The sequence below is a fragment of the Musa acuminata genome, chromosome BXJ2-8 (genome assembly GCF_036884655.1).
Source record: "Musa acuminata AAA Group cultivar baxijiao chromosome BXJ2-8, Cavendish_Baxijiao_AAA, whole genome shotgun sequence".
Lineage (NCBI taxonomy): Eukaryota > Viridiplantae > Streptophyta > Magnoliopsida > Zingiberales > Musaceae > Musa > Musa acuminata.
This window is the reverse complement of record NC_088345.1, coordinates 51,417,515-51,441,572: the sequence shown is the minus strand read 5'-3', so window position 1 is coordinate 51,441,572 and position 24,058 is coordinate 51,417,515. Positions and strand designations below refer to the sequence as shown.

Sequence of the window (24,058 nt, the reverse complement as noted above, 5' to 3'; positions counted from 1 at the left end):
ATTCATCGTCATCATGATCCGAACAATTCGATTCAAACCAATTTAAATGATCAGAACGATTCGATTCAAACCAATTTACCGGGTCAAATTTGACTCCGTTTAATCGTGGTTAGGTCAAAATTATATTTTTTGTAAAAAAATATTTTGATTAAAAATAGGGATAATATGACCTATCAGTAACTTAAGCTTTTGAATCAAGAGGCACCCAATCAAAATCTTTGGAAGGAGACCATCATAGCTTTGACAAATGCATGCAACTCATCTTTTCATGATAGTTTATGTTACTGAATCTGAGTAATTTGATCGTACATACATACATACGTAGGGCATGGAACAGAACATCTCATACATACATACATACACACATACATACATACATACATACATATATGACCATCAAATAGACAATATGCTTAATCTCGCGGAAATCCAAGTATAGCAAGAACAAGTGCGATGATGCTGCCATTGATGAGTCCCCTAAGAATTCTCTGCTTTTGTGGTGTATATGGAGGATATCTAGCAGGAGCTTCCCCGCCAAATCCACGATATAAGATGGCTTTCTTGTGACTAAACGCATCAAATGAGAATTTGCCATGGTAAGCACCGATTCCACTCTCGCCTACGCCACCGAATGGCAGATGTGGGTTTGCGAGCTGCATGAACAGAAAAAGAGTTGAGTTGCAAAAGAATTGATAGTAGCAGTGGACTAGAAGGCATAACTGCACGTAGAACATATATTTTTCGGAATCGGATAAGGGAACTCACATGCAAGGCGACATCGTTGACGAGAATTCCACCAGCAGAGACGTTTTTTACAAACTGATCTTCTATTTTTCGGTCTTTGGTGAAGAGATAGGCTGCAAGTGGCTTTGACTTTGAGTTTATAAAGTCAATACAATCTTCCACCTCGTCGAACTGACAGATCAAGATATGTATCCTTTATCAGAAACTTTGTGAGTCTACAAAGGATGGCTTCAGAAGATCATGCATTGTGGTGTTGAGAGTATCTTACTGTAACAATTGGAAGGAAAGGGCCAAATATTTCCTCCTTCATTATTGATGAATCATGTGGCACATCTAACAAGAGCGTAGGAGCTATCTTCCTGCAAGGATATATGGTGATGTTAAGGTTAAACAGCTTCGATTTCATTTTAATAAAGAGCGGTAATAATATTTGAATCTTACAAGTGCTGTTCATCCCGCTGGCCTCCGTAGACGATCGTGCCAGAAACGTTCTCATCATCTAAAAGGCTCATCAAGCGTTTGAAATGGTTAGAGTTTACAATGCGAGACAAATCTGCTGATTCCAAGGGATCCTTCCCGTAGAATTTTTCCAATGTTCTTTTCATAGCATCCACCTGTCAATGTCGTCAAAAGATAAAAAATAGAACAAGCAGGATACAACCATCATCAAATTTCATGCTGAAACTTCTACCAGTGTCGGAGCAAATGACTTCGTTGTAAGGATGTAATCTGGAGCGATACAAGCTTGCCCATTGTTGCATCCCCACTTGCCTACGGCAATTCTCTTTGCTGCAACCTTGAAAGATCAAGAAACAAGGATACATCAGTTTTGAAAAAACAGACTCAGATGCAAGTCTACATTGGTTTCATGAGTAAACCCTCATTAATGCCAATGCAAGGAATCCTACATCTGTAGCAAAGAAGAAAACAAAAAGATAATTACTTTAACATCGACACTTGAATCCACAAGAGCAGGACATTTTCCACCAAGCTCCAAGGCTACTGGAGTTAGATGCTTTGCGGCTGCTGCCATCACAATGCGGCCCACTTTGCCATTACCTGTGGAGTTTCCGCTGGTTAAAATTGCAAAATCCAGGCTCTTTAAAGTCTAAATGGATATAGAGCAATAGAAAAATATGTACATAAAAATCATAGGAATAATATGCAGACTCACACTTTAAAATGTTTGAAAAATCTATAAAAAACTTTAGAAAGTTATATTAAGGTAAGAAGCATGAAGTAGTCGGTCAGTACCTGTATAGAATATTTTGTCCCACTTTTGCTCCAGAAGTGCTGTTGTTTCAGGGATTGAACCCTCAACTATTTTTACACAAGAGTTATCTATGTACTCAGGTAAAACTTTTGCAAAAAAATATGATGTGGCAGGTGCAACTTCTGATGGTTTTAGAACAACAGCATTGCCAGCCACAAGTGCTCCGATTACAGGGTCAATAGACAGCACTGGGAAAAACAAAAGAAAAGAACTGTTATTTCTCTTGAAAAAGAGAAAATCAGGGATGTACAAGAATCCAGGTCGCGACAAAGTACCTTAAATTTGACAGTGCCATTTTAAAACAGCAAACTGGAATACAGTCTAAACGTAATTACAGCAAGAAAATGAACGGCAATGACCTTGACATCAACAAACATTGAGAAAAGTACAAGTGACACTAACAGGACATTTTAAGTGCATTCACTCCATATATTATAATGGAACAACAATTTCCCAACTTGGTAAGTTAAACGACTGAAAGCATGGTTTTAAAATTTTTTGACAGATTCCAGAATCCGACAGATCTTTAACATAGCAGATTTAGTTGATATTCAGGTGTAGCCAAAAACACAGTAAAACTTAAAAGACAAAAATTAGACCCAGCTTGCATACATTAATCTTCCGATATGAACCAAAGATATCTACTGTTGCATTTTAGAGATGTTGCATACATCGATCATTTTTATTGGTTTCTTGCTGAGTAACTTGGGACTGACTATTCTATCAAAGAGAAAGACAAAAGAATTCTGCATTGAGTTCAGATTGAAGAAACCCATGCAACCCAAAGAATAGAACAACTAAATAAAAAACACTCGAGCAATGACACATAAAGGAGAAGCAAAGATCGAACATCACTACCGTTACTTATTCATGTCAAGTAGGATCCAAGCACCATAGAATTGTGAACTAGCAGTATAAGCCAAGACAGATCTAATACTCTCCAATTAAGGTAATAACATAAGATATATAAAATGGAAGCCGTTCGGGAATTATCAAACTATAGCTATATATAGATACCAAAGCTAGTCGGTGACAATATAATAGGAAGAGCCCTTTTATTCCACAACCAACAAGCCACCTTCCGTCCACACACTTATAAAATGCACATAGTTTGCACTTACGAAATGGATAGTTCCAAGCTGAAATGACCAGCACGACACCTAGGGGCTCTGAAATGATCTCTGCTGATGATGGAAAAGTTGTAAGAGAAGTTGGCACCTGAAGAGATTTAAAGATATTAATATTACAAGGCTAATTTAAAGAACGCCAAACAGTTATGTGACTTTGATTTTTTAGCAAGAATGATATTGAGGATACCTTTTCAGGTTTCATCCAGCGTTTCATTTCTTTCAAGGCAAAGGTACATGCTGCTTTTGCAAGTGAAATCTGCACCATGAGCAATTGGTCATATACAGATGACAAGTTTTCTCAGAATACTCACAAGTAGAAAGGCATGAGAGAGCATCAATTTTCCCAAATAAAACCCTTTCAACTATAGAAACAACAAGAGCTTTTTTCTATGCCTACGTTGCCAATTGAATTCCATGTTAGAAGGTCATTGATGTTAGTGAAAAGTATGAGATTGTATATCCAAGGAGATTCACAGCACTTCAAACAACAGCTTTCAATCAAATTAACAAAGTCATGAAATGGTCGTGACACATGCTGTTGCTACTACTTTAGCTTGTCAGAAACTCAAGAATTTGTTGAACTAAACTAATTTGTTAAAGTTAGTCTTATTTATTTGATTTGCAGGTAGTCTTGCTGAAAATTTTGATCTAGTCAATGTACGTAAAGATATTGATGGTGTTTTAGCCATTGTGGACTAAGCCAGTTGGATATTTTTGTTCAAAACACAAAAGTCCATTGACTTACAGTTATTTGACCATCCTATATCAAAAGGTCTTGACAATTCCTAACAAGGAATAATTGATGAGAGCTGACTTCCTCATCTTCCATGTACTTTATGTCAATCTTCTGTTCACATTCTTTAGTCCTTTACTACTCTGTATCTTTTAAGTTAGGACTTTTAACAGTCCTAACTGAGTGTACCATGCCAATCTCTAGATAAGGCTAAGACAGATGAGGCTCTGGTACCTCGGAAAAATTCTGAGGCATCACACTGCAAGAAGGGTTTGAATTATTTGCTTACCTAAGCTTGATTTCATTATTATATAATCTTATCGTGTAAGGCTAACGGTGCAACAATTCAATAAACTTCTACTCCATGCATAAGTACTGTCATTTTCGAATTATGCTAATAATGACAACTGTTAAATTCTGTATGAATTTATCTTTATGGTTAGTTGAATGCTAATTTATGATTATTTCGGTGTATTACTGCAAATTTTTTAGTAACAATCAAATCCGAGGATACGAGCATGAATAATTGAGTCATTATATCCACCATAACCAGACAAATATCATATAACACAAGCAGACAGGAGATAGTATTTTGCCGCAAAGTGTCTCTGCTTTGACTAACCATTTGTGATTTGATTACAGAACTAAACATATATATATCTATCACTCTCCGATGTAAATTTCTTGATTGATTTGAACATTGAAATAGATTTAATAATTGATTTAACAATTGCTATTAGAACTTGGAGGTATCAAGTAGAAATCAGCTTAACATAACTACAACATCCCAAGTTGAAACATATGCAGCAATGACAGAATGCAAAAACCAAGAACTGTTATATCGACATCTTACACTCCACCTATGCCTTAAAGCTGAATAGGAGATGTTCTCATCAAGAAAACTCTGATCGACTCCATATGGCTTGTTATCGAGACAAAAGATATAATTGTGTTAATCGGTCCATGATAAATTCACACAAAATTAATGACTCTCGGATAGCAATTAAAGATGCAGAAAATAACTAAAAACTAGCTATCAAATTATCATTTGTAACCAAATAATGGAGGACATCAGAGGACTAATCCACTAAATTCACTGTCTCGCTAATTAATCCGATTGCATAGAGAAGTTTTTTTGTATCAAGACTCCTACAAGTTCGTGCAGACAATAAATACTACGGCAGCATAAACATGTAGCTACAAGTAATCCAATTTGGTAGGAACATCACCATGTACCTACAACAGCACAGAAATACTAATTAATCCATCCAAGATCACAACTTTGCAGCGGTCGAAAACCGAGGGCTAGAAAAAGACAGAACAAGGATGAGGATTCGGGCACCTCGTGGAGGTAGGACTCCATCTGGGGCTTGGCGAGGTCCTCGTGGAGCGCGGCCATGATGGCCGACTCCTTCTCGTCGATCATCCTCACGATTCCCTTCAGCTGCGCCGCCCGCCACTCGTGGCTCCGCGTCCGTCCGGACGCGAAGCTCCGCCTCAGTCCCGCCACCAGCTCCGCCGCCATCGCGCCATCGAAGCCCGCCCCCTTCCCCCTCTCCTCCCCTCCACTCCCCATCGCTCCCGATCCCCAAAGCTCCAAACTTCACGCTCCAAAGACGCCGACAGCGAAAGGCCAACCCCAGAGGCCTCAATATACGTAGGAAAAAGACAACGAAAAAGTCCACAAAGTAGATCTGAAACCGAGGTAGGGGAAGGGACAACAAAGGAGATCTTTTCTTCTACGATCGGACACAAAATCGCCACGAAATCTTTTTGGCACGCAATCGGCGGAGACTCGAGAGCTGTGTTCTTACACTGCACTCCGAGTTCCTCGTTACGTGTGTTCTTTGTGCGTCGGGCTCCGTCGGGGTGACGGTAATCACACGGTTACGGTGGACTTGGGCCACGTCGAATTCAGATCATTTAACAGCGCAATCCCAAGCGCGTCTCTCACGTCGATGGCGAAATGCCTTAACTGCAGCGTTGTGGCCGGCGACGTCTTCACCTCCTCACTATTATTCCATACAATAATAATTCTGAAAATATTATCCTAATTCGTAGTACTTCGTCTGTGTGTGTGTGTACTTTAAGGCCACGAAGGGATAGGAGACACAGATGTGGTGGGGCCCATAGTCTCTCTTCCCTTGTCACATTGATCATTGCTTCGTAACCTAATTCGTATCGTCAATAATAATAGTAATGATGATGTTGATGATAAGGATATTTTATTTTTCAATATATTTTTTAAATTAAAAGATATTTTCATTATATATTTTTAGAAAAATTATATATATATATATATATATATTAAATAGTGAAAAACATCACGTTCAAATGCGGATAAAATTATCATATATACAATAATATACTAATAAAAATTATAAATCATATTAATTAGTGGCCGGCACATATATAATAATTCGATAAATAAAATAGGTCATCCGAGTTGTAGATTAATGTAATATTAATTTTAATTAAGTTGTGTGTTCGTGGTGATAAAACAAGTCAAAGTAATGACAATTGTTTTGCAAATGAAGAATTTGATGCCATCGTTGTGTAAACTATGAGAGGTAGTCAAATGAAGATGGTTTATTATTCGAGATTTACTTACCTTCTATAGAAGACTATGTATGAGAGGGTATCGGATCGGACGTTGACCATTTGAACCTTTGGATGCATGAGTCATTGATTGAATTGAACCGATCGATGGACGGGTTTTGACTCATAGATTTAACAAAATTATAAAAATAATATAAAGTATATATTATGTCAAATAAATTATAAGATATATGGATAATATCAAAAATAATAATTTTATACTCTAGTGTTTATAGTGAACACATTCGTATCTAATCGAAACTCAACACGTGGCATTCGTGCAAGGAGATAATAATAATTTTATATTAAGTGTTTATTAGCATTTATCAAATAAAAAAAAATTTAAATGAATAAAATATTCTTTTTGATTGATAGCAATAAAGAAATGATCGACTATAAGAGATAAATCAGGATATAATTATCTAAGTCTTATCAGAATATCTATCTAATAATAGTCTTAAGTATAAATTGACCCCACATCAAATATCGAGAGCACATCACCAAGGATCTTTGTCAAAAGTCTAAGTTGGGACCGATTCAAATAAGTTGAGCATTCTAATCAATATTTTCTCCCTACCAAATAAGTATAATGAGTATAATATGAATTTTTTTTTTCTATTCTTATAAGAAAAAAAATTATAAAATTTAAATAGTCTATTTTTACTTTTTTGAATCCGACAAGATGATTTGACTTTTTATAATTATTAATGATAGTGACTCATCAAACCTATGAGTGAGCAAACAAAGAGGGGGGTTTTTGCAAAAACCTAACCTCAAGTTTCTTTCTTGAAATCAAATCTCATGCATATTTGATCTTTATTAAGCCAATTTTTGTTCATGTGAGTTTACATAGATCCAAATACTTATGGAAATTCGATAATTAGAAATTGTAATGCAATCCCTTCCATGGTATTATTTTGCAAGAGAATTTACTCAAAATCATCTATCCATTTTTCTATTTTAATCTAAATTATTTGTTTTTCCTGATAAAATCTTGTACATAATATTTAATTTGTCTAATATGAAATCCAATGTGGGATGTAAAAATCCTCAATGACTTTACAATCATATATATCATCACAAGGAAGAAAAGCATCAGATCAAATTAGGGTTTAATATCAACTTTTATGTAATCTCATAATATCTGTAACATTAAACTTACAAAATTCTCCTAATTAATCTATGACACAAGTAACTGATTGGCCTCAAAATATGTCACACTGTCATTTTGTTCCAAGTTTGCCACAAGTCCTTATAATAATAAATGAACATTTTAAATAAGCATTAACTACAGCATGTTATGTTGTCACATTCTTAATACAACATCTTAATAAATTGTACAGAGACACATAAATATTGAGATAAAGCTTATTATGGTCTTAATGGCTGTTTTATGAATGAAGGATGGGTTGGGTTCCATCACCACTTGACCTGAAATTTTGAATTGGACAAGTCCAAGCAGCAACAGCTTGCATGTTAATGAAGGAGGATTAGAAATATTGAGAGACAATGACCAGTGGCCAAACCATTGAATTAGGTGGGGGATGGATTCATCACCTTTGGTAAGTTAATCTACACAGGAAGGGAAAGGAAACAAAGAGGGTTTAGCCTACCCTTCAAGTTTCTTTTAAGAGACTTAATATAATATCTTAGCCTGACCTGAGTCTATAATCCAATATCTTTCCCATGAATGCAAAATTCCATGTAGGTGGATATTCTATGCATACAAGTCATAAAAACTTCATTCACAACCTTCCATCTCACTCCTTGTTTTATTTGCCTGCCTTATTTGATCAAGTCAAGTTGATGATAATTATTTTCTTTCACAAAGCATGCAAGTAAATGGAATAATAAAAAAATGTAAGTGGGATGGACAGTTTTGTAGGAATTCCTTCGAACTTTCTTAAGCAGCTAATAAGAGAAGGAAAAGAGGAGAAGGAGAGGAAGAAGAAGAAGAAAAGTGTAGCAAAAGAAAACAAAAAAAAACAGAGGTTGATAAAGAGAGAGAGTGTGTGTGTGTGTGTGATTATCCTTAAAATTCACCATAGGCAGCAGTGCCAATTTATTGCAGAGTTACTACAAGTCCTTTTTAGCTAAATGAACATTTCTTTTAACCTCCTAATATATTCTGATAAGATATCTAACAAACCATGCTTTGTAAAATCATTATATATAACCATTAATTGGACTCCATTACATCAGTGTGTGGTATTATTATATGTAGGACTTCTCTTTTAGACTCCTTCCACAAGTCTCAGTCGCGTGGCTTGCATGCCATAGAGAGAAGGTAGGAAATTGGCAGACAGTTAACTGCCCCCATCATATTACATAGAGAAGGTTTGGACTCCATTAATTGACATGACAGTGGACAAACTATATCAATGAAATAAGGGGTTCATTAATTGCTATGCCAATTTGCAAACCAATGGCGAGGAAACAAAGATTGGGTTGACAAAAACTTATACCTTTTATGGATTACTCCTTTGATGAAGATAGAACTCGATCGTATTTGTCTCATGTGAGTCTTCCCCATGGCGTCCCGAGCTTTTTTCCTTTGTGATTGTAGCAACAAGCTTGTCTTCAGAGTTTGCACTCATCAGGGCTTTTAGTATGGAGATTGAAAACCTGATGTGATAAGTACTGAGAAATTGATTGGCAAAGGCCGAGTTTTCGTTAGAACCAACAAGTGGATGTCGGTAGGTCAGCAGAGGAGCTATGAAAGCTGGAGGGAAGAAACTAAGTCAAGCAATTCGACAAAGACTATTCTGACGATCAACTCACATTATCTGTTAAAACTATGCTCAGACACGTTACAATGATCAACATGAACAACAGAATAAACATTTTTACCCTATTGATTATTCCCCGATGAGGGTCTTAACAATGGATGATGGTTAGGAGTCGAAGTGTTAGGTACACCAGAACTGAACACAACATTTTGAGAGGGGGCAGGAGCAGGGTGGATTGCCGAGAGAGGTAACCGCGGCCCAAAACCAAACATTTGCTGCCGTTGCAGGAACTGCATCTGCCGATGGCCGGGAAGATTGCTGCCGTAAGTAGCTGGCACATTCGCCTGCCCAACCGAGGGTGACATGGTAGGCGGCACGGTATTTGCACTGACAGCGGTTGGCGCAGCCGCTGCTACTGATGATGATGATGATGATGACGATGATGATGATAAATTGTTTGCTGCTGATCCAAATCGGGTGGACATCATTCGGAGGCGTTCAGATGAAAGCCTTTGTCTCATCCTCTCAGCCTGTTCACATTCCTTGAGCAGTAAGGTTTCCAATTCTGCAAACTGTTTCAGCTTCAGCTCCAACCTCTTTAGCTGCACATAACCATGATTTTTGGACACGAGTTCAAATTCAAACTTGCAACATTACAAACACAATTTTTGGACGCATAAGATCAAAATTAACCTTGGAATTTTACAATCATACTAAACATCATTGCATTACGACAAGCAGGACTACGCTAAGCACTATTAAAATCACTCCAAGTATATCCTTAGTACTCTTTTCATGACAGCCGATACAGATATGGAAATGGTGCTAGGAATTTAATAGATTATAGTCGAAATGTGATCGATGAAGTGCAATGTCAGTAAAATGCCACTTTGAAGTTCATTGTGTTCAAAGTACAGCACATGTCAACCCAACTCAAGAACATGAATTTCAACATTAACAATATTTCAAGCATATGTTCCTAGCGTCAATTTATTTTTGTTCTTGTTCAGGTGGTTTGATATTTGAGGAATCACTTAAATGCTAACATGACTTATAAGAAATATTTAATTCAAACATTATGTTTGCTAGAAATCACAATTTACGCCTTTCCTAATTGTTAACTATAATTTGCACCCTATGTGTTCCTAGATAGTAACACTTTGCTCCCTGCAACATCGGTGAGGCCCTAAATATCCATGATATATGATTACCTAAAGAGTCCAATTAACTCAAGCTTGACATGTACAAAAATACCCTTGAGTTAATCAAAGTTTTAGCAACACAAGAAACTTCCATTATGAGAGAATTACAACAAACACCTCGGTGATAGTTTTTTTCACCAATAAAAGTTTTAACCAATAAGCAACAAGTTAAGCAAATACGGATAGAGGATGATGAAAGGAGAGAAAAAAGAAAAATAAGGATTAGGTTGATCCAAAAGGAAGAAAGTGTGGGAAAAAAGAGAGGTGAAGATAAAGGAAGAAGAGAAAAAAGGGAAGGGGAAAATGTAACCGTTTTACTCACTAAGGAGCTTATTAGTAATAATTAAAGGTAAGGCCAATTTCATCATCGGGGTTGTTGAACTTTAAACTCTGCTAATTGATTACAGGCTGAATGTAACTTAAATCTACCAAATTTATAATACCAAAAAGTCATTACTGCTGTAGGGGGCCCCTGGGTTTTATTTCTTTTTTTAGGTGAGAAAGCAAGAGGCAATAATTTATGCAGATCATGATTGTCAAAGAATATTGAAGATGAACCTTTTCGTAATAGAATTCATTAAAAATGTCAATTTTTTCCTCGAGAAGCTTTAAAAAGAATATTGGTTTTTCAGGAGTAATTGTGCAGCCAAAATTTTGTATATGCAACTTGAGCTGCCTTTGAGCATGGGTGCACCTACAAAAGTGAAATTTGCACATATTTACATAAAAACTCTTTCGATCTGTCATACTTTAAAGTTTAAATTTCATCAAAGTTTACAATCCCCATGCGAACAAACCAAGTGGTCAATTAGGAATGGAAACATCATTAATGCGTTCCATATCCATAACTGTTTCTGGGAAAATAAGTGGATCTAGCCATTTCACTTTCTGGATTTCATTACTCATTTGTAGCATGTGAAAAAGCATCATGGCAGTATTATTTGAAAAAACACCATTAGCTTGCTTAATTGGATGTCCCAGTTAATTAGGAATATTATTAACCTGATTGTAAAGGACTTCAGCATAAAAATTTACACTCTAAAAGTTTAAACAGTAAATTGTGAAGAAGGTAACAAGCAGAGGCAAGACAACCAATTCTTTATCTTGCATTGGAAGCAAAAGTTGTGAATTCCTATTCAGTGAATTATTCTAAATTCTTCCATCAAATTCACCCAAGAACTTGTTTTCAGTTTACCCCTGTCAAAATTGGCCAAACTAATCAAACGACCAATTATCCATCTCAAATGTACCATAAATCATGAAAGAAGCAACAAACACTAATAAAACCTGGTGATTTATGATAGTTGCAGCCAGTCTCTGAATTTCACGCTCCTCTTGATCTGCAAATAATTTTGCTTTCACTGCAGCTGCAGATAGGCCACACATGGCAGCATATTTCACAAGTTCAGGAGCAAGCGAAGTAGACTGTGGCACTTGACCTTCTAGAGTTCCATCTGACAGTGAATTAAAATATCAAGGGACAACTTCCACAATCATGAAATCTAAACCAGAAGAATATCAGCAATATACCTTTGTGAGGACCCAAGTTTCCATGTGGCCCACAGATGCCAACTTCGGAATGCCAGCTCTCAGATCTGATCCTTCAAACATGTAAAAGAAGTGAAATATAATTAATTGACAGCAGAAACAGTGGCCTCTAAATGTGTATATAAAGCAATAAAGAAAACTAGAATGATATGCTAGATTGGGCACCAGGAAGAATATAAATGTAATCCTAAAACATGTACAACTGATTTTAGCATGTCTTGTATCACCTCACATCTTTTGAAGAGAAAAGTAACAATTTAAATTGAATACTAATGTAAATACTGAGCACCATAATACGATTGCAATCATGTACCAATCCCATGAAGAACTGAAGCATTTTAGCACTAACCTGGAGTCCTCTCTAGTCAGGATAGACAATGCTGCACTTGTACAAGCTGCAGCAACTCTTGGTCCAATTGCGGAGGTCAAGAAGGCAACCTACAAATTTCACAATGTTCGAATAAGGTACTGAAATATTACAAGCAAAATATTTCTACAAGAAGCAATCAACATCTAGGTAATTTTAAGAATTCAAATGCAAAGTATTTGACATTTGCTAATGTGATTTAATCGGAAACAATTGTCATTTTAGTTCTTAAAGTTTTCCTTGGTTAACAATACTTGTTTTGCCGATATTCATCAGCTCTACCATTTTCTCTCTTCCTCATAAAGGAAATAAGATGTTTAGATGGTATACTATATGCATATGCTTATTAGAACTCCTAATGACCTATGTATTCGGTTATCATTTCCAATCGGAAGATCCGTTCATCCAATTGGAAGAAGATTTAAAATGGATAGATATTTTTCATCCTTTCCTGTCTTACGAAATGGTGAACATTATATTTGTGATGATAGCAACAAATAGCAAATTTCATAGTAGTAGTATTACTTTGTACCATAGTCGGTCATATTTCTTTCTTGTCTTCCCCTTCTGCTACCTCCCCTTCTTTCACTCTTCCCCACTCTTTTTTTTTTTCCTCTCTGTTATGCTATCAAATTGGTTGGAATTGCCCAAAGTCAATTAACTATAACCGAGCTCAATCGATGTGAGCTGATTCTGGTAGCTACAAGACTGAGAAAAAGACTAAATCAGACCATACTAACACAATTGTTTCATATAGGAATCAGCCAATGTTGTGAAGCTGGCACAGAACCAAGATTTCCAATTTTAGGTACCAGACCAGTAAAAGTCCTTTCAGGCACCGGATCCGCCAGGTCCATTTCTGCATACCGATACATGGAATGCCAGAACATCCTACAGTACCCAGCGGAGGGAAAGAGGAGGAGCAAGAAGAATGAGGAACGAAGAAGAAAGCAAGAAAAAGGATGACGAGGAAAAGGAGGACAAGAAGAAGAGGAGAATTACCGATGAAGAGGTAGGCACAAGTACAAGTGCAAGCGGAGGGTGGACAAGTAACAACAGGCTGTAGGTGGATGGGTGGTAACTGACAACAATAGCAACACTTGGGTGAGACCAAGAGGGCTTGCCAGCCCTAAAGGCATCAAGGGTTTTTAGAACTTGTTTTTCTTTAAACCAGACAGGACCATCAGAAATGACCAGTCAATGTCACCCGATCGAGGCAGGATCAAGAATCTTGCTCAGAACTAGTTTAAGTCATTCCCTGGAGCTAATCATCTTAAAGTAAAATCAGCTAGGACATAATATCACGAATAATTCTGTAGGTGTTCAATGTAATGTTTGTGTATGTTCATATCTTTCAATTTTATTCATGCTTTGCACAGCATGTAAAGGGCTTACAGTAAACTTGACAATTCCATTTTGGTTAGCTCTTATGGTCATTTTAGTCCAATAAATACAGGTTGTGTAGTCATCGTGTAGAGGCAAAACTACCCAAAAACAGTTCATCAAGACAACTATTTTCAAGGTTTTCTAGCTCCGCAGCGTAATGTAGAGTGTCAACCAGCATTGCACCCAAGAGCTACCCATGTGACACATGGCTAGATGGGCCTTTGGGGTAGGTAGTGTCTACGACTAGTTCGCTGTCTTGTTTTGCAACAATGTCATATGGGCACTTGTGGAAACTTTTGACCACAATGGACCACCTTGGACCCTTTGTCGTGCGACTATTTAGAACTTACGAAATATATGTTTGTAATTTGAATTTTCTATCAAATGTTTAATAAAATATCTATTTGTGAAATTCCGAGTGAAATGTTTTCTCTCACTCGTCTTCCCTTCTGCAGACCCTTAAGAGACCATACGAGGTTTTCGGGAGGTTGACCCTTTGCGGATGGACACGTAAGGGTGTCGCACGACTTAGGCAAAACCAACTAAGCCCGTGATAAAAATAGATAGTGTTAGAGCGAGACAATCACACTTAGGAACACTTGACATATAAACATGGGGGACTTAGCGGGGCTGCATTGAGGGTAGCCAACACGCACGACCATTTGAGGGAAACGAACGTAGAGACGCAAGGAAAGAGTCGCTCAAAGGAGCAAGCATCCGAGACTGATATTCAAAAGACTGGCCAACCCTTCACGCGAGGCACAATGACGACAAGTGAGCTAGAAAGAATGCATAGCACACAAAGGTTAGGATGGTTGAGTTCGAGCTATTGCTCGATGTTGACAACCAAACTTGACGGTGCTCAAGGCAAGTGAGGCGCTTAGTAAAGGAAGAGATCATACAAGGAGGGATGAGTCGCTCAATGATTGAAAAAGTTGTGCAAAGCTCATAAAGGCGAGGGAAATTGCTAAGTCAAAGAATTCAATACTCATGCAAGGGCTTATATGCGGACAATGGACTATCCATAGCCATCCCAAGGTGACCGAAACTCGACGTCATAGAGCATGAGAAAGATACGTCCATAGAAGGCTCAAGTGTGTAGTAAGTTCAGCATGTTGTTAGGCCTTGAGGAGCGTAGCGAGGGCTACATTGGCAAAGAGTCGCAATCTAGCAAGTGTGTTCGTGATGGCCAAACATTGCACAATTTATTTAACAAGATGGAGTAGTCCAAGGAGATGATGGTCACTAAAACTTCCAAAGGGAAGGATCCGACGAAAAAAGTTGTTCCAACAAATATCCAAAAGGGATAAGTCCCAGTTATCCAAAAGGAGAATTATGTGCAACAGACTGCACATGTTGAGGGGATACCTTAAGATAACAACTCCATAAAAATCAATGGTTCAAGCAAGTGGCGAGGAGTTGTTGTATAATCTCCTACGATGTAATGTATTGGAGGACGCATTACGAGATCAAGTGGGGGAGCGACCCTAGGCAATAACACTAAACGAAAGCACACTTAGAGAAAATATAGAGATCGAACTCAATAGAGGGCTGACACATAAAATGGCAGGCAAGAGGGCCACCATTAACTCAATACAAACTGAGGAACATAGCAACTTAAGTAAAACTTGGTGAAGTGCCCGGGTCGTATGAAGGGAGTCGACATAGAAGACGAAACATGGAGCAAAGGCACGAAGCTTTCCTTAGATAGTGGTCAAAAGCATGAACTCTTACAGAGGCAAGAGCAAGATTATGTTGTTCTATGGATCCCTCGTTTTGATGGATCAGACTCATCTTATATGGTGCCAAAATCGAAAAGAGCTTCGAGGCACATAAACCTTATCTTGACGAGGCAATTGACGGAAGGATTAAGACGACTCAACTTGTAGAGACGAAGTTAAGGTCAAAAGGTCTTGGCACGGGACAAGAGGACAAGAAAGAAGATACACTTGAAGAATATGTCGCACTGCTGCCATTCAAGTGCACCGATAGTGCAACAGATTACGATATCTCCATTGCATTCGATCTTGGTCATCAACATATGGAATTGTGTACCACCGAGGGGGATTCCGTGTGCAAGTACTAATGAGTCCTATGGGGGAAAACTTGATCATACTAAGGTATGATCGAAGCGACTAGAGAGTTAGACTGCTCCAGAGCTCATATTCGCTTGAGGGAGCTTGTAAAAGACAAGACCAAGTGAGCAAACGTTGCTACCAAGGACGTAAAGGAGAACAAATCAGCATGAGCCCTGCAACATGATGGCAGAGGCTATGCATGGGAGTTGTAGCTTGTCTTTCCATCAACCAAGAGAAATTGCTCGGAGAATACAAATGTGTTAAAGCAAGTGATAGAAAGGGACGAGAAAACAATGACGAGTCGAAAGGGACTTGGCTAACCAAAATCAAGCGTCGGTTAGAATGGAAGTGGAATTAGAGGAATGCCACAGTGTCGTAGAGGCAAATCCATCAATCACAAAAAAACGACGCAGATGTAAGGTGATGGATAGTAGAGTCATGGGCATGGCAAGGTAATACCATGGTACCGCAGAAGCGGGGAGTTACGTAGAGTCATCGATCCCTTCCTCTCATGGAAGAAGAGTGCATAGTCGTAAAATGGGCCAAGGATGTGGAGAATGCAGATGCAAACTCTAGATAGCAAGACAAATCCGAAGGACAGAGACTAGGGAACTTCATAAGATCGATGTCAATGGGCTTCTCATCAAGAGAGCCGAAAATGGAAACTTTGAGTCAATGCAAGAGTGCTCAATCAAGGAATGGAGTAGGCAATACATGATGTTGTACCCTTTCTACTTAGTAGGCAATGGAAATGATGGAGAATATGGTATAATCCCAAAGGCGATCAAAACTATTGAAGACTTTCTCCAAGTCAGGGTAAATTTTTACTTTTTTCAAGCAAAATTTCTAACATTCCATAAGTTTGATGACAATGAGAAAATAGCTAACTCAACATGAGGAGTACAAATACTTTAGGTGCTTCAGAAGTGTGAGCAAAAAGCAGGCGAAAGCTAGGAACCGGTTTGATACATGAAGCACAACCCTCAAGGAGGCGGGCAAGGTCAAGTAACCTTTGACTTCTCAACTCTTAAGAGGATGGACGAAACCAAATACCCCAATTCTCTTATTTATCCAGTAGAAGAGCTTTGCACATGTTCAAAGACCTTTTAAAGAAACTTAGTCAAATACAACAATTGTCAAATCCTCACCAATAGTAGTCGATTTCATCGAGAGTAGATTATCTGCTTTATTTCCCAACAGAATATCAATCGAAGGTAGGAGTGATGTAAACCTACTTTGAGGCAACAACTAAGTAAAAGAGAAATCGATGGACAAATTTTATGGAGGAAAAACCTCAAAACTTCAAAGTTCGCGAGTCAATGCTTGTTAAAGCTCCACCAAGCATCCACCCAATTCAAGCGGTGCGAGTCGTTTAAGAGACTGGCGCACAATAAGAATGTCCTTTTCTTCATTTAAGGGATCTGCAGAAACCAACAAAGATCAACACAACTCAACCGACCTCACCACAGAGTCATTGGCGAGTTGAAGTAGCATTGGTGAATCAAAGTTCGATAACTCAACAACAGCCGAAGAGCAATTGGGAGCCAAGAGAAGTGTTGCAACTGGAGCAAAAGATTAAAGATTCAGCAAAGGCAAGAAGATACAACGTCTATAAAGGCTTCAACGAGGACATAGAAAGAATAAGTAGGAGAGAATATCACGAATAAATCTGTACACATGGTATTTAATGTAATGCTTATGTATGTCCATATCTTTCAGTTTTGTTCCTGCTTTACACAGCATGTAGAAGGCTTGCAGTAGACTTAGCAGCCCCATTTTGGTTAGCACTTGTGGTCGTTTTAGTCCTATAAGTGTAGGTCTTGTGCAGTCGTCACACAAAAGCAAAATTGCCCAAAAAAAAGATCATCCAGATAGTCATTCTAGGGTTTTGTAGCTTTGTAGAGTGGTGTGAAGTGTTAGTCAGCACTGCACCTAGGAGCTACTCGGGTGGCACATGGCTGGATGTGCCTTTGGGGCAATGCCTAAGCCTGGTTCATTGTCTTGTTCCACAACAATATCATGTGGGCATCCGTGGGAACTTTTGGCTATGGTGGCACCTTAGACCCTTTGTCGTGCTACTAATCAGAGCTTGCAAAGTCTATGTTTGTAATTTGCATTGTCTATCAAGTGTTTGCTGAAATGTCTGTTTGTGATATCCTGAATTAAACGTTTCTTCTCTTTTGCATGTCCTTAAGGAACCATAAGAGGTTTTTGGAGACTAACCCTTTGCGGATAAACACGAAAGGATGTTGCACAACTTAAGCAAAACCAGGTAAGTCCGTGATAATAAGGCAAATTCAACTACAATGTAAAAGTTCTTTGCCCATGAAGATGAAAATTAAAATAGAATGTCACTAATATGATGCGGACAATTCACACTAGAATAATAAAGAAGCTTGAACAATGAGGGCAAATACTTGAATCACTTACATATTTGTATCAAATATATGTCCAATCTAATATTTGTAAGGTACCTCTTGGATATGTATTATGAACTTTTTTTCTCATAATATCAAACTTTTTTCAAATTAATATTGGAGATATGAAATATAACCTTTTTTTCATTGATATTGCTTTCTATATTTTTTATATATTTTCATTCTTTTATAGATCAAACTCATGAATTTGGAGTCAAATTATTAAAATTGATATCATTGAATTGAATCTCCATATCCAATTGGGCAAAAGCAAGATTTGAAACTTTGAATGAACAAAAACCAAGCTATTTATCATAGGTTTCATTATAATGCATTAAGGTCAATGTATAAATCAATCACTAGGAGGAATTTTAGGTTCTGAGGAGGTAAAGCATATCAAGATGAATGTTCAAAAAAGGATCAATAGCTGTTTGAGCATTCACAAATGGTTCCTGTAGTTCAATCTCCCTGATCTAGGGCCATAGCACCATAAGGATCCATAGCTGTTTGAGCATTCACAAATGGTTCCTGTAGTTCAATCTCCCTGATCTAGGGCCATAGCACCAACATAAGCAAAGTTAAGACCACCCATTCCAAGCACACATACATTGTAGTCCCTGAGCCTTTATTGTTGACCAAGCAATCAAACCCATGCCTTCATAAAGGTTCTGTAATCACAGCAGATCAGAACCTAAATCAACTAGTCCATTTAGTCCGTCTTCCCTCTCACCATTAGAACATCAAAATGAAAGGTCGACATCAGCATAAATATACACAACCAACTTCTACATAGGTCAACAATATGAATATTAACGTTTATGTAAGGCTCCTGGTTTGTTTGAGCATTCTCTTCAGTACGTCTGTCCCCAGATTTATGGCCTAATAGCACCAACATAGGCAAATTTAAGATTGCCCATTCCCAGGGCACCTATTGTAGTTATTATGTTTTTCCAGTTGACTAAGTGATAACAAAGTTTTGTAATCACAGTAGATCAGAACCTAAATCTAGTCCACTTGGTCTGACTTCACTCTCACCAATTACAACATGGTGCAAGGTTAATATCAGCATAAATATACGCAACCAAGAAGTCTGCTTGGAGCTAGATTTATGTGTTGCGTTCATTCTGTTCTTTTGCAATGAAATGAAAACACAAAGATGCAGAAACTCAACTACTCACCAGGGACAGAACTGGATTGGCAGAATTTGAAAATGGGAGCTCGCTACCATTACAGAAATCTCGATTGCCTAATCATAACACAATTAGCATAAGAAGGTTTTAGACCAAAGTACAAAAGGTAATTAGTTCAAAATAAACTTTTCTTGTAGTCTCCAAATAGATTCTTTAAGAATTACCTACGATATTACCATTAGAATTTGAATTTTGAATCACGGGATCAGGTACATTTGATGAATCAACTGAAGTGGGCATATGTGGAAGTTCAATGTTTTCTAGTAGACCATTTTCCATCGGAAGGCGAAGAAAATGCAAAATACATTGTGCTTTTGTCTTGCTGCCCACATATTCTGCAACTTCGTTCCAGTTTTCATTATATTTTTCTAAGGCTTCAAGTAACAGCAATGTTTCCTGATCTGTCCAGTTATCCCCATCAAGATCTGGATGATCATTTCTCGAATCCATTCTTATAAAATCTAGGCTCGAATGGCCCATAACAAATTTTGCATCATGGAAGCAGTCCAAGCAAAGCATAATATCATCCTGTTCAAAGGATTTCACAGCTTAATATGATAAAAAATCAGAATTTAACAGATATAAGCAGTCAAGGGAGTTGGAACTTGTCCATTATGGTTGGCACTCCATAGCATTTGCTAGGTTTATGCTGAAAATATAGAAACTAAATGACTAGTGAAATCACCATCACGAATCAATGATAAAAGTTGAAAATCAGATAATACCACCTAGTTCATGGACTAGTAATCAATGGCCAGACAAGTGAAGAAGGTAGAAAAGAAAAGATGATATTCTCATTTATTCATATTTGTTAGTAGACCATGATATATATGATGCATAGTACATTTTAGTTATATAATATAGAAATCATGATCGGCACATGCATGAATGAAGCAGAATAGAATATAAAGGGCCCTTCCCTCCCCCTTCTCTCTCTCTCTCTCTGTGGTAGTGCAAATTTTGATAATCATGTGAGAACATGTATTCCTCAGTTTAAGCCACTAAGCGGATCAAAGCACTTGCCAATCTTAATCATTTTCAATGTCTTAATGAGACTGTTTATAGTGAAGATATCCCTTATCATAGAGAAAACTAATATTAGAAGCATGAGGTGGACTTGTGAGATAAAGCATGAAAAATGATTTAAAAATATACAGCAAAATCTACAAAGTATGCTACTGATAGTTTACCTCTATTTAATGATAGTAAATGGAAAGAGTAATGAAAAATAAAAAATTATGGTAATGCAATGTAATTACTACAATGGAGCAATATATGATCCAAAATGATGATAAGTTTTGGTGACATTCACATTAGTGAGAAACTAAACAAACAACAACGTAACAACAAACTGCATTGTGCTAGGACATTCATTATTTATATACTATTTGTATGTATATGAAGTAAGAAGGTAAAATTAAAAGTAAACAGAGCAGATAAAAGAAAAACATACCTCTTTTTGTGATTGATAGTGCAAATTGGTGAGTGGGCAAGAACAGAAATTGCATGTATGTTCAGCAAACCGTTCCCTAATTCTACTATCCAAATCACCAATGCCAGCATCAAAATCTACTGATGCAGAATGAGAAAGCAAAGCAACATCATCTAGACGGAGGCTACATTTTGGTCTATCAAACAAGATCAAACTGTCTATGGACCTCAGTGGTGCAGTCTGAAGCTGAAGCTCCCCACTGACATCCTCCTTAAGAAGGGAGCCAGCCATCCTAAGACCACGATGCACAGAAGAAGCTGCAAGATAATTAATAATCCCCCAGTGATCCAGAAACCTAACTATTCGACTAAGATCATAAAGCTCATTGTTTGGAACCAACGATTGGCAATCCGCAAAAGATAGCCTCTTCCCGGGATTCTCCAGGTACTTGGAAATTATCTTGTTTCGAAGCCCTATGTACTTTTCTGGGCTGTGATCGCCAGATTTCCCTGAGAAGAAGTGCGGCACAACTTGCCTCTCCAGCCGATGCACAGTGCTTCCAGAAAACCAATCTAAAGACGTCAAAGAAGAAATTTTTAGAATGAAAATGACCTCAAAGCTTCTAAGAGCGGAAAGAAACGACGAGCAAAAAATCCAAGCACTGCTACTACGGACCGGAGTGCATTGGAACAAGGAGAAGCTGTTCTTTGCCGAACCGCTTCACCATGCCCTTCCCTTCCATGAGAGGCGGCGGTGTACAAACATAAGCCGAGGGCTTTTCAAGGTCTGACGGCTGCAGCAGCGAAGGGTTATCGGGGAGCACCGCTGAGAGGGCCTGCAGCTGGCCGTAAGAGATGTTCTCCAAAAGGGGGGGAACCCACGGGCGGGCTGCAAAGTTGGAGCGCTCGGCGGCAACGAGGGCGAGGACGGAAGGGTGGGGGCGATTGACGATGTGGCGTACGGCGGCTGGGAAGTCGGAGATCCGGTAGCCGCCGTCGGAAAGGACCTCAGACCCGCGGAGGTCGAGGACGGGATCGGCGGTGGCGGGGTTGGCGGGGGAGTCGCGGCCGTCCTCCTGCGCCCCCTCCGCGGCGCGGCCAGCATCCTCGTTGTCCTCGTCATCCTCGTCGTCGTCCGGCGGCTTCTGGCGCCTGGAATTGGCGTCGCGCTTCCTCTTCCGCCATTTGAGCCGCGAATCTACCAGAGTTTGGAGGCGATCTTGGCGTCAAATGAAGTGACATCGAAAGATTCGAGGAGGAGGAGAAGGAGAAGAAGAAAAAAGCGAAAACCCTAGAGAGAGAGAGAGAGAGAGCGAGCGAGAGTAAGCGTTTACCTGAAGAGGGGAGAGAAGGGGAAGCGGGCGACATAGGCGGAGCTGGGCGAGGAGGGCTCGGAACGGGAGAGAAGTGGGAGCTAATGGCGCACGAGCGGGGGGGGAGAGGTGGGGCGTAAAGGGGTAAGAAGACCGGGAGTGAGCATATCCTTACGCGTGCGAGAAGACATTTTAGGTTATACTGTTCCCGCGGTACAATTACACACGGAGTTTCTTTTTCTATTATTCTCATTTTGATAGCCTTAAAAAAATGAAAAAAAACATTTTTCCAATTTTTGAAATATTAAATATGTTCTTTAATATTTAATTTTTGCTTTAATGTATGGAAAATCCATCAAATTAAAATTAGTAGAAATTTCATACTACCTCATAAAATGGAGATAAACAATCTCTATTTCTTGAATTTCCTAAGTGTTATCTCAATAATGGGCACAAAATAATAAGATATAAATTATCAAGTTCATCAAATTACAGTTTTTCTCATCAAGCTATAATTCCATAAATTCTCAATATAATGAGAGACACAAAATTGGGTGATTTGACATCCTAAAAAGGATCAATGTGAGAATTTCTTCATAACATTTACTATGTGAGGATCTTCATAGTGGATTGTCTATAAAATCTCATGCCAAATTGCACACACCCAATCTCTTAGTTTTAGGATTATTTAAATTTATGATTAAATATAGAATTAAAATTTTTGTTAGGATATGAGGTTCACTAATTTTAGGATACAAATGGATATAACTAATCTACCTACCCAACTATTATCATATTTTAATATGATAATAGGATACAAATTGATAATATATTTATATAAATAAAAAATTGATAAGCCATCATTTATTTTTATTTTAATATTATCATATTTTAATATAAAATAATATATATATATATATATATATTATCATCATTTTTAATATTTAATATTATCATATTTTTAATATTTTAATATGTTAATATTATCATCGTTTTAATATTTTAATATAAATAAAACCCAATAGGCAAATTAGGGGGTCCAAAAGATGGGTACTTATCTTATAAATTCCTTTTAGATATTGTCACTACTTAGAGCATAAAGAAAAGATATATATATATATATATATATATATATATATATATAATTATGATGAATCGATTCTCTTGATAAAATTAGATTGGAGAAATAACTATTTTATTATTGCCAACAAATGTTGCTGCACAGCTACATGTGTTTTATATTTAGTGTTGAAAAAAAGACTAAGAAAAAAAACAAGCAAGTATATTTATTTCTTCTGATGAACAACAGAGAGCCTGAATTATTCCATTATCAACCTATTTATGGACTTTCTATATCTATTTTTGTGTCCCGGATACTTATAATGAGCAATAATTGTTTCATTAATAGAAAGCAATAATGTACCTTTTGAGGTCTTCATGTAGTTGATCATGCATGATTGGCATGTTTGTCCTATCATTTTCAATTGTATATATAACTTTATCAAATACGGTGTTATGATGTATTATTAATGTAATTTAATATATTAGTATTTCAACAAAAATAATACTATTTATCTACTGATTACCATTTATGCGTCATAGATGACAGATGGTGGTTTTTTTTTTAGATAATGAAATGGGTAACTATGAATTCTTATGCTACTTCGTGTCAAAAATAAGTTAAGATAGTCAACATAAAAATCATAATATATTATTATTTTACAAAAAATTTTAAGATAAAAAATTAAAATTAAATAATAATGCATCTCTAAATTAAAATTAAGTATTTAACTGATTTGTAAGCATATTGTCATTGGATCTGAGATCTCTAGTAATATCAATCTATAATGAGAATTATACTCGTATTCTCTTGGATTTAGGAATAATGAGAAGATAAAATAAATATATAATATCTCATT

The 24,058-nt window shown here is 37.4% G+C and overlaps 2 protein-coding genes across 7 annotated transcripts; both read right to left on the bottom strand.

The window, feature by feature from the left end:
- Window positions 1-239: 239 nt before the first annotated feature.
- Window positions 240-5,835, bottom strand: LOC135620135 (aldehyde dehydrogenase family 3 member H1-like). Its single transcript, XM_065122833.1, has 10 exons — window positions 5,223-5,835; window positions 3,335-3,403; window positions 3,139-3,235; window positions 1,999-2,205; window positions 1,688-1,803; window positions 1,436-1,540; window positions 1,186-1,358; window positions 1,013-1,103; window positions 766-915; window positions 240-653 (listed from the first exon to the last, which is right to left on the bottom strand). The coding sequence occupies exons 1-10, from the start codon at window positions 5,454-5,456 to the stop codon at window positions 414-416; spliced, it is 1,482 nt and encodes a 493-aa protein (XP_064978905.1). The 5' UTR covers window positions 5,457-5,835; the 3' UTR covers window positions 240-413.
- A 3,392-nt stretch (window positions 5,836-9,227) lies between these two features.
- LOC103995878 (SWI/SNF complex subunit SWI3C homolog) lies at window positions 9,228-22,267 on the bottom strand. Of its 6 annotated transcripts, none has more exons than XM_009416604.3 (9): window positions 22,161-22,267; window positions 21,503-22,024; window positions 20,849-21,399; window positions 19,560-19,923; window positions 19,384-19,451; window positions 12,307-12,395; window positions 11,940-12,010; window positions 11,697-11,863; window positions 9,228-9,809 (listed from the first exon to the last, which is right to left on the bottom strand). In XM_009416604.3, the coding sequence occupies exons 1-9, from the start codon at window positions 22,192-22,194 to the stop codon at window positions 9,330-9,332; spliced, it is 2,346 nt and encodes a 781-aa protein (XP_009414879.2). In that variant the 5' UTR covers window positions 22,195-22,267; the 3' UTR covers window positions 9,228-9,329. The 6 variants fall into 6 exon arrangements, with proteins under 6 accessions (XP_009414879.2, XP_009414882.2, XP_064978904.1 ...); XM_009416607.3 differs by having other exon boundaries at window positions 11,697-11,851; XM_065122832.1 differs by having other exon boundaries at window positions 11,697-11,848.
- Window positions 22,268-24,058: the final 1,791 nt, after the last annotated feature.

Excerpts from the sequence above, each read along its gene's own strand:
- LOC103995878 (XM_009416604.3), bottom strand. The coding sequence starts at position 22,194 with ATGTCGCCCGCTTCCCCTTCTCTCCCCTCTTCAG. Across the intron at positions 12,011-12,306 it reads CTGACTAGAGAGGACTCCAG|GATCAGATCTGAGAGCTGGC; the intron begins GTTAGTGCTAAA and ends ACATGTTTGAAG. Across the intron at positions 9,810-11,696 it reads CAACTATCATAAATCACCAG|CTAAAGAGGTTGGAGCTGAA; the intron begins GTTTTATTAGTG and ends GGTTATGTGCAG.
- LOC135620135 (XM_065122833.1), bottom strand. The coding sequence starts at position 5,456 with ATGGGGAGTGGAGGGGAGGAGAGGGGGAAGGGGGCGGGCTTCGATGGC. Across the intron at positions 3,236-3,334 it reads GCTGGATGAAACCTGAAAAG|GTGCCAACTTCTCTTACAAC; the intron begins GTATCCTCAATA and ends AAATCTCTTCAG. Across the intron at positions 1,104-1,185 it reads CAGCGGGATGAACAGCACTT|GAAGATAGCTCCTACGCTCT; the intron begins GTAAGATTCAAA and ends ATATCCTTGCAG.